The 10,459-nt window shown below is 41.3% G+C and overlaps 1 protein-coding gene across 1 annotated transcript; it reads right to left on the bottom strand.

Moving 5' to 3' along the window:
• Positions 1 to 352: 352 nt before the first annotated feature.
• TMIGD1 (transmembrane and immunoglobulin domain containing 1) lies at positions 353 to 10,146 on the bottom strand. Its single transcript, XM_018565475.1, has 5 exons — positions 10,078 to 10,146; positions 8,594 to 8,858; positions 8,212 to 8,490; positions 4,642 to 4,748; positions 353 to 452 (listed from the first exon to the last, which is right to left on the bottom strand). The coding sequence occupies exons 1-5, from the start codon at positions 10,144 to 10,146 to the stop codon at positions 420 to 422; spliced, it is 753 nt and encodes a 250-aa protein (XP_018420977.1). The 3' UTR covers positions 353 to 419.
• Between the last annotated feature and the right edge of the window lie 313 nt (positions 10,147 to 10,459).

The raw sequence follows: 10,459 nt of genomic DNA, 5'->3' as shown, positions 1-10,459 counted from the left end.
AGATTCTGCTTCTGTGATCATCTCCAGGATATTGCTAATCTGCAGCTCACATGTTAATGGAAGTCATAATGATGTACATTAGGAGTACATGGATGGTTTTGCAATGGTTTCGGTGAGTCATCTTCAGAGATGCTTGCGTGGCGAGGTCAATGCCCAGGGTGCCTTTACCTTAATTCAAGGTTATGTTGTAAAGTAATTCTTACAGGTGAGACAGGAGGTGACACCTCAGTGTAACCAGTCTTTGCCTGAAGGCTTAACTATACACCAGAAGAAGCTTGATAGAGTCCAACAGGAATGGAGCCAAGTGAAGAGAGCCCATATGGAAATATTTTGCTGTTTTCTTTAGAGGAGTTTCTAACATCCAGGTAGTGTGTTGTATGGACTGGCTGTGTAGATCAATGTAACATCGCAACCATCAACTACATCGCTGTGTTATTTCTGCTTTTCATGCACTGCAAGAGACAACATGCTGTAATTAGATGTGGAATGTGAAATGTTTTCTTTCCATTGTATCACCCAGGGGTTTATTACAAAAACAAAGTGCAAAGATCAGCAAACTATAGGAACCAATCATAAAACAGCTTTGAACCAGACAAAAGCTAATTTGTACTTGATTGCATTGGTTTAAAGCAAGCCACTATCTTTTGCATTAGGCCACATTGTTATATGATAACTCCTCTAAATGGTATCATCACAATGGTAGGTATCATGAATTGTAAGTACATTTATGGCACTTTGCCCTGCTGCAATTAGTTTGCAAGTTAAACGTGGTGACAAGGTCTCTTTAAGAGAAGCCTGACGTGGATTTGTGGTGCAATGTCTTTCTATAGTCTCCACCCATAATATAGCAATAATAATTGTGTAAACTCCATAATTACTTGTCATTACAGCAGCTTCATCACAATAACATACTGGGATTGCTGTATGTAGGTGAAGTATGTCATCAGCAGAACTCATAAAGGTATTTATTAGCCAAAGGCAAAACCTCCAGCCCTGCAGCTGGTTTTGGAAACTTTTTTGAGACAACTGGGATCAAAGTACACTAGGACACATGACCAGATTATATTTGAAAGTATTCATTGTTATAATGCTCTAGAAAGGTGTGCGGTTACTATTTGCTATATTTAGTGAATTATGATCTGCTGCTTAGTTGGTATATATGGTAGTATGAAAAGTCAGCTTTCTATACTTTACAAAATAGTCGCACTTTCACCAGTTGCCGTCCGACCGTAGAAAAAAAAAACCGGCTGACTCGCATCGGCTGACGGCATTTTTTTTCCTGCTCGCGTGTGCTCCCTAGCTCGCCCGGGCAGGAAAGACCCTGTTGGTTTTTACAGCCGTTAACGGCTGTTTCACATATACTCTATACATATACATAGACATATACTATATATGTTACATATCGCTGCGAACGTCAAAGTGAGAGCAATCATTTTAGGGCCATCAATCACTGATAACACTAAACTGATGAGCGGTAAAAGGGGAAGCAGTTTTTTTTTAATTATTTTATGTAATTTTTCCTTAATATATTAAAAAATAAAACCCCCAGTGGTGATTAAATACCACCAAAAGAAAGCTCTAACTGTCCCCAAAAAAATGGTATAAAATTCATTTCAGTACAGCGTTGCATGATGGAATAAATGTCAGTCAAAGTACCGCAGCACTGAATACTGCAAAATGACCTGGATGGGAAGGGGGTTTAACACCCCACATTTCAAGTGGTTAAATAAGGTTACCCATGGACAGCTACTTGTCAGAAAAGGCTAGTTTAAAACTAGAGCAATTGGCCTGTGTATGGGGCAGAGCCAACTCTCCAGCCCAACTGGAATCCACTCGAACATGACTGAGGAGCAAAAATCTGATTGTATGACTGTATTGTAATATTTGCCTTTTATATGGGGTAGTTGTAGGACTGCTTCCAATGTTCCACAGTGTGATGCCAAAGATCAGCATGGAGGTCAGATTGTTATATTTGTCAGTCCAAAGCCCTAAGTTGGGGATGGACAATGCATTGTGAAGGTTTATGGGAATTCATTCTGATTTAGAAGAAGTAGAAGTTTATTTTCTTTTTCATTATACCTCTTTAACCTTTTTTTCTCCCTAACACCACCTTTCCTATTTCCCTCCACTCTTAAAGTGACGCTAAACTCAGGAGCTAAACCTTAAAAATACATTCAAGTACCTTATTGACAAAAATGTATCTTATTTGTCTATTACTCGGCTGTAGCTCCTCCGATCATCTCTGAATTGGTGCCAACACTGTCCTTCCTTCTGGAGGGTGGCTATTTTTCTTCCCCATGGTCCCTGTTGTGTGTTGTAAAGTAGCCACCGCTCCAAGCTCACTCCCGTGATGGACTACAATCTCAACAAATTGGTAAACTAAACATGAGATTGTAGTCCATCACAATAGTAAGCTTGAAACGGTGGCTACTCTACAACTCTACACAGGGGGATCATGGGGAACAAAAGTAGCCCCCCCTCCAGAAGGAAGGACAGTGTTAGCACCAATTCAGAGAGGATTTTGAGGATCTACAGCTGAGTGATACACAAATAAGATACATTTTTGTTAATGGTTAGGGTACTTGAATACATTTTTAAGATTCAACTACTTTTTAAACTAACAAGTTTAGTGTCACTTTAAGTTTTAACCCCTTTCTCGTCATACCCCAACTCCTTTTTCTTCCATTTCTACAATGTAAGGCAACCAACCAGTGCTGTCACACGCAGAGTCCATAGCCCTGTGTTGGATAAGACCGCAGCTACTCCTTTTCTTTGATCCCACTTGCTGAACTCGAAATCAAGTGGGAAATCGAAAGTAAGGTAAGCATGCACTCCTAGTGATGACTACGGTTATAGAGAACCTGCTGCTGTCAGGACTATAAAATACATTATAAAAGTGTTTTTTTTGTCAGTTAAATAGGAATAAATATTAATATCTTGCATTCTCTTTCTTAGCCAGCAGGTGGCGCTCTAAGCTAATTTGTACATGCTTTGCATGGTATACGTAGCCTCTTTGATTAACTGCTGTTTAGGGAGCTCAATATCTACAAATGAAATGTACAAACAAAGTTAAAATAAAAGTAAAAATTTAAAAATGTTAATATAAAAGCTTTAAAAAATTACAATATAGTTAACCCAAAATCTCCCAAGTCTCTAATTATATTCTCTTATGTCTACTCCCACTCTCTATAATATTATTCTCCCATCTATAATCAAGGAACCGGTAAACTGTAAAAGAGCAAAGTCTGCCCTGATCTAGGAGAAACCCATAGGAGTCACAATGGATTCTAATAGATTTAATTAATTGTTTACCACTTTTTTTTACCTAATGTACTGGGCCATCCCTGCCCTCTTTTTTCTAGAACTCCTCCTGTTAATAGTGCAGCTTATATAACACTAGAAATGTTACTGATACAGCTGATGTAATATTACAGCTCTCTTGTACCTGTTCTTTGCACGATACTGTATATATATTGTTATCTTTTCATTAAAAAAATCATATAAAAAAGCAAATTCTAAAAATGACATAAGAAAAGCAAAGTCTTAAAGTCTAAACAGTTCTTCAATAACATGAACATGTGAGAAATGTGACAAGGATAAGCAGGCTTTAAAAAAAAACTATTTAAACATTAACTTCATTGGTTTAAGTCTACAAAACATTTCCAAGGTTTATTGTAGTCAGTCATTTTTCACGAAACATTACTCTTCCTGTTCATATATTTTTAATAATATAAGTCAAAGCATCAGCATTTTATTGTCAATGTTTCAACGGAGCTCAGTCCATCTTTTTGAAGACACTTGTCCTAATGGACTGAGCTCCATCGAAACATTGACAATAAAAAACTGATGCTCTAACTTTTTTCCACCTGCAAGACCCGTGAGTGCATCTATATCTACTTTGGATTTGTATGGATATTTTTGTGGATGAGCACCAGGGCAATCCCCCTACAAATAGAGTGTGGTCTCTACCTCTGGGATATATATGTCTTTTAAATCATCATATAATCCTCTTTAGAACTGCTAACGTAAACCTTCCAGACTACAGTTCCTCTTCATCAGCCTAGAGAATGCCTATAGAAAGAAGGTATCCAAATTGCCTCTTCTTTCCAAACATTCCAGACATTGGTGCCAACCAATGGAAACATATATGTAATCTATACTGAATGAGCCAGATGACTTGCTTCTTAGGTCTCGTTCACACCTAGGCGTATTGCATATGCGCGACCGTTGCACGGTTTTTTTAACGCGATTCGCGGTAAAAAAGTTGCGCGATACCGTCGCGCGTTTCCGAGGGCTACTTGGCTGTATCCCAATGGAAACGCGCAACAAAACGGCCCAAAGTAGTACCTGTACCTTTTCAAGCGTGGGCCGTTTTGTAGCGTGTTAGGGACGGGCGGAAATACGCCAAGGTGGGAACGAGACCATTGAATACAATGGGATTTATATTTTTGAGCGTTTTGTAGAGCGTTCGTCGAGCGTAGAACGCGCTACAAAACGTTCAGGTGTGAACGAGGGCTTACTCTTTCTACCGTAAAGTAGCCTGCTTATAAAAATTTACTAATAACATTGTTAACCATTTGTTTTTCTTCATTATTGTTGGATAAATAAAATAAAAGGCATTGAAGTGTATCCAGAACTTACATGTTTAAATATTGTCTTTCGCCGTGCAAACAATCCAAAGAGGATGATAAGGGTTCCTACCACCACTGCACCACCAATCGCTTCCACGGGAAGTCCAGGAATCCTATCTATACATGGGAAACAACACCCAGCTTAGAAGCACAAAGGTTATATACAGTATGTTCATATTTTTTTAATGCGAAGACCATTCCTTCCATCTTTGTGTTGTGCCAAGGACACTGTCTGCATGGAGTCTCTATGTTCTCTGCATTGGTTTTCCTCCCACAACATAAGAAACATCCTGGTGATTTAACTGGTTTTCAACCTTATTGCCCTTAATCTGTGCATGAATGTATAACTGTGGTAGGAAGAGTACTGTCTGCAAAATGCTGCTGAAAAAACAAATCTATGCTATCTGAATAGTGTGGCCGGGTTTGATCAGTTAAGGGTTTGGTTAATCTTAAAGGTGAACTATGAGGTGAGTGATTTTCACTCAACCTTATAGTTAGAGCCTACGTGTGACAATTAAACTGTCACATGTCGGCTCAATAGATCGGGAAGTGAGCGAACACATAGCGTCGCCCGCAGTGGCGTAACCAGAGTTATGGGCGCCTGGGGCAGAAATTTTTTTTCGCCTCCCCCATATTATATGATTATCCACTAGAACTGTACCCCCCCCACCCCCACACATATATATCAGCTAAGGAACTACAAGTCCAAGCATGCCATCATTGTCCCTTTACACCCCCCCAGACACACACATATCACCCAGGGAACGGCAATATCTGGTTGTTGCACAGGGACAATGAGGACATGCTGGGACTTGTAGTTCCCTAGCTGATATGTTATGAAGCTGTATTCCACCTGAATGTACTACAACGCCATTATAGAACTAAGAATAGAACATAAAATAAAACTTTTTTTTCCCCTAATACTCACCTGATTCCTGGATCCAACAAGCGCAGCCTCCCGTCTCCCACGCTGTTAGAAGTTGCATACAGCGTGTGCTGGTTACTACTTAAACTGGCGCGCGCAGTGTGCAGCTTCTGACAAGATAGGCTATTAGCATAGCGGGGAAGGCGGCTGCGCATTTTGCATCACTCCCGCTACGCCAATAGTGTATCTTCTCAGAAGCTGCACACTGCGCGCGTCGGTTTAAGTAGTAACCAGCACACGCTGTATGCAGCATCTAACACTTGTTGGATCCAGGAATCAGGTGAGTAGTATTTTTAAAAAAAAAAAAAGGTTTTTATTTTATGTTCCCATAATTAAAATAAAATCCGGGGATATTTTTAAATGTCCCCGGATTTTATTTTTAAAAAATGTGTCACCTTACCTTAGCCTGGTGGTCAGTGGGTCCTGAATTTAAAGGCAAATCCTGTTGGTGACACTTGTTGTTAATTCTGGCCATTTTTAGGGCTAACGGAGGAATTATTGTCAGGGCCCGTAAACACTGTGTTCCACTACATTGCGTTAATGCACATGCGTTAACACGTGTTATGGCACACGTCAACCTTACGTTAATGTAGCCCATTCGTTATAAATGGGTTGCCAATAAACCACAATGGATGAAAACACATGCATGCACCTTTTTTCCCCAAAAAGCAGTGCAACACAACGCACCGCATATGTGTCGTGATCCACTGTGGCGCATTGGGCTTTACCGTGGAGTTGTGATGCTATTCGCAATAAACTGTACCACAGTGTACAACATATGCGTTATAGCAAAGTGTGCCAACAGGTGTTTTAGTGCACATTGCCATGAGTGTGAAGGAAAAGGCATGGGAAGCTGGCTACTGCCATGGGGGACAAGTAACCATTGAAATAAAACATTCTAAATAAAAGGTATTTCCATAAAGCTTCAAGGGTGACATTGAAAATATACAAATCATTTAAATATCATGCTTGGGGATGTCTTAAAGCTGTTCATGGTGTTACAGAACAGTACACTTTTTACAATGTCAACTACATTGTACACTGGCAGCGCATATTTAGCTTTAGAATGGATTTTGTTTCTTTTACAATAAGCTTGACTTACATACAGCAGCAGCACCCCAAACTGATTCATTTCAATATGAAAAAAGACTTTTCTCAGGTAGCTTTAAGGTGCCCATACACCTTGCGATTATTGTTCGGAAATCAAACACAATTGGGTTTTCTTACGATAATCGGCCAGTTAATAGGAAGTGAACAATCCCAATTACTGTACAACAGTTAGTATTGCTAATGACCGATAATTGAAATCGACATTGGTCTGTGCATGATGGGGTATTTGAGCGGAAATTGAACGGCGGTTCGATGAGGGCACGAAAGATATCAAACGATAATCGCAGAGTGTATGGCCAGCTTTAGAAGTGCACATGCTTTTTCATCATATAGTGATAGGCCCGCTTTCACTGGCAGATAGAAAATGGCCTGTGGTTCACTGTGGTTGTCCCTTTTCTAGCTAATAAAAAACTGTGCTGCTGGCCAATTTCTGGCAAGCTCTCATTAGGACATACAGCCAGATAAACTATTATTGATGCGCTAGAGATTTAGCCTGGGGAAACCTGCTGTTTGGATGCACCACATCAATTTGAAGGGTTTGAAAAGAAAGATTAGACTAGTGGCCCAATTGCAAAAAAATAAATCTCACCTGTAACTTTTTGCACAAAAAGTCCCACAACCTGCACCAAATAAATAATGGTTCAGATAGTTTATCTGGCTCACAATGTGCAAATTTGCTGAGCATACTTATACAATTAGGATTATGGCAAAAGCTCCTAGGGGTCCTTAATTCTGTAAGCAGTTTTGTTCTGCTTTACACGGCTAAAACACAGAAATACAGTATGTGCACATAAGGCAAAGATGTATTTTGCCTTGACATACACTGTACAATGAAACAAAAAGCCTAAAGTAGCTTCAGATAGCCATAGGCAAATCCTGTGTCCTTTGCTTTGGGGACTGATTATAAAGGCATTGTCTACCCAGAAATGGTATAGCTGCACTAATCAGTATGCAGGTCCTGTTGACAGGCTTCCATGTCGCTTTTACTATTACAAATGCCTCACTGGATGCAAGACAAATGGTATGTTTCTACCTCAGGTTGGCCACTATACTTTAGGAGCCAACCTCTGGAGCCAACCGGACACAGCAGGGCAATCATAAAGGTGGCAGTGATGTAGGAAGTTGTGAACTCTGTGTACCGTAGCTAGGTGGATAAAGCACTTATTTCCTATTTACAAGGCAGCCTGTGGTTGCCCCATCACACATATCCTGTGTCCTTTTCAATGGTTTCTGCTTCTATTTTTTGGCTTTTCAATCGTTTCTGGGCTGGATATATCCTAGAAGGAAAGCTCCAATGCAAACGTTCCTGTCCGAGTAACCATTTTATTTTTACCCTGCCATTGTTGGCTAACATGGGTTTTACTGTCAGCTAATAGTCCCAGTCTAATGAGGCTGCTCCTATAGTGTGGTTTGAGGAATAACAGGTACACTATATGAAAACCTGGACACTACATTTTAGGAAAAATAACAGAATATGGTCTACAGAGGTCAAATGTAACTAAAAGAGACAGCTGTTCAAGGTTTCAAGAATGTAATGAGTCTTACCACCTATTAACAGCTCAACTGTTAATTTATATTCCGTTCCATTGGGAGTAACTGCTACACAAGTGTAATTAGCAGTGTCTGCCTTAGTTGCCTTGGTGATGCTGAGCGTCCAAGCGTTGCTGGTCATGAGTTGTTCAAAGCGGGATGGATATGCCACAATGCTGCCATTTTGTCTCCATGACATAGTAACTGGTGGGTTAGCTTTATATCCACAAATGATTTGGACATTTTTACCTTCTTCTGCAAAAATCTGTTTGTCTCCAGACAGGATAGGCTCAACTAAAAAAGAGAGGAAGATGTTAACTCCAATATACTATGGTTAGTAAGTGCTGGTTCTATGAGCAAAGTACCTTCAAGAATAAACTGTGGGGACTTTACTTACAAGTGACATTTAGCTGTCCAGACCATTTCATGGTGGTGTCACGCTTCAATAGACAAGTAAAGCTTACTCCGTGATCTTCAGGTGTCACTCCTGGCAGACATATTGTGCTTGAGTTGACACTATTTTCAGCTTTTATATCGACTTGCTGGCTCCCGCGGTACCAAATTAAGGTTTCAGCATTAGAATTGTTGATGACTTTGCAGGTGATTGTTTTCGACTGATTGACTATTACGTCAAACCGGTTATTACCAGCGTAGTCATTTAACTGCAACCCAAGTGCTGTAAAAAAGAAACTTACAATTATTAATAATACCTGTGATGTTGGGGTGGTTAGCACAAATGGTGAGCGCTTAAAGGAGAACTATGAGGTGAGTGCTTTTCACTCACCTCATAGTTCTAGCCGACCTGTGACAATGAGACTGTCACAGGTCGGCTCAGATCGGGAGGTGAGCGAACCCATACCGGGTTCGCTCGCCTCTCGATCCTGTCACAGCTCTCTGCCGTGACAGGAGGAGGGGCTGGATTCCCCTCTCCCCGCTCCGATCTGCCAGCGCTGACTGGTGGAACGGACGGGGGAGGGGGCGGGTACAGCTGGCTCTGCCTCTATATAGGCAGAGCCAGCTGTCACTCACGCAGCTGGGCGGATCCCGTCATCTACGTCGGGATCCGCTCCGGCTGCGGCGTCTCAGTATACCGCGAGCTGTAGCTCGCGGTATACTGAGCTTAGGGTAACGGGAGGACGCTAGTTTGTGTCCTCCCGTTACCCTAAGGAGAACTATGAGGAAAAACACTGACCCCATAGTTCTCCTTTAAGGAACAGTCTTGGAGCCGTTTTAAACATAAACAGGAGAGTCTTTTATTTAATTCAGCAAAAGAAAACAAAGCTTCAACGATAATACAAGGTCTGCTTGTATTTCAGCAAAACTGAAGGTATGACAATCTCACCACTCCAGGTTGTTGCACATACTCCTTGTGTCCCAGTCCCTGGACATTAGGGTATTTCTTAACAGAGCCATAGTCCACCTCTCGTGGCACTCTTAAACACATCCCTCATGTGTCACTGGCTCTCGGTCTCCTCGGCTGTCTTCTAGGTGCCTCCAGCACACACAGCCACCTCGCTCCCTTCTGACGTCTGGGTGGAGTCCTTCTGACTCCTGAACACCTCTGTTCCTCTTCCCAGCTGGAGCCCAGAACACTAGCCAGCACCCTTCCCATAAGTGCTATGCACAGGTGTGCAATTAGGTGCTGGCCACTATTAAACAATGGACCCAGGAATGGAGATTTCATCCCTCCCAATTGTCTTTGAAATCTCCCAGTTCCAGGATCCCATGCCAAATCCAGGTTTTCTAGGGAGAGAACTGCAAAGCCAGTTCTTTCCCAGCAAAATAATTTGTTTCCTGGAACTGCTCAGCCCCTCTGACTGAGAGTCCTGGGTGACTACAACCCCCAGTTCTACAGTGAGATTTTCAAACAACACCACATACCATAAAGGAAAGATCTATGTATAGGCTAGCAATGATGATCTCTCCTGAGAATGTTGTTTGCCTGGTCATCATGCTAATGCCTTTGGCATTAATACTTTCTGGGCTATTGACCTGAAACGAGTATAGAGATAAAGAACTCTGACTTTCAGTTGCTGCATGTTTTTTTCCAGGCCTGTGGGCTGGTCTGTCAGATATACAAAAGCCATGTAAGGAATCGGGTCACCAGCACACCAAGGTCCACCTTATCAATCCATCTTTTATTGACATACGATAAACACGGTATCACAATGAAACGCAACATTTCAGAACCCCATGCGGTTCCTTCATCAGGCAAACAGTGTGATCAATTTTTTGTGATCATTGTGATATTATGTTTATCATA

The sequence above is a fragment of the Nanorana parkeri genome, unplaced genomic scaffold, assembly GCF_000935625.1.
Source record: "Nanorana parkeri isolate BGI_ZX_2015 unplaced genomic scaffold, ASM93562v1 scaffold851, whole genome shotgun sequence".
Lineage (NCBI taxonomy): Eukaryota > Metazoa > Chordata > Amphibia > Anura > Dicroglossidae > Nanorana > Nanorana parkeri.
This window is presented reverse-complemented; position numbering and strand designations above follow the sequence as displayed.

Excerpts from the sequence above, each read along its gene's own strand:
- TMIGD1 (XM_018565475.1), bottom strand. The coding sequence starts at position 10,146 with ATGACCAGGCAAACAACATTCTCAGGAGAGATCATCATTGCTAGCCTA. Across the intron at positions 8,859-10,077 it reads ACATAGATCTTTCCTTTATG|TTAAATGACTACGCTGGTAA; the intron begins GTATGTGGTGTT and ends CTTGGGTTGCAG. Across the intron at positions 4,749-8,211 it reads AGTTGAGCTGTTAATAGGTG|ATAGGATTCCTGGACTTCCC; the intron begins GTAAGACTCATT and ends TCCCATGTATAG.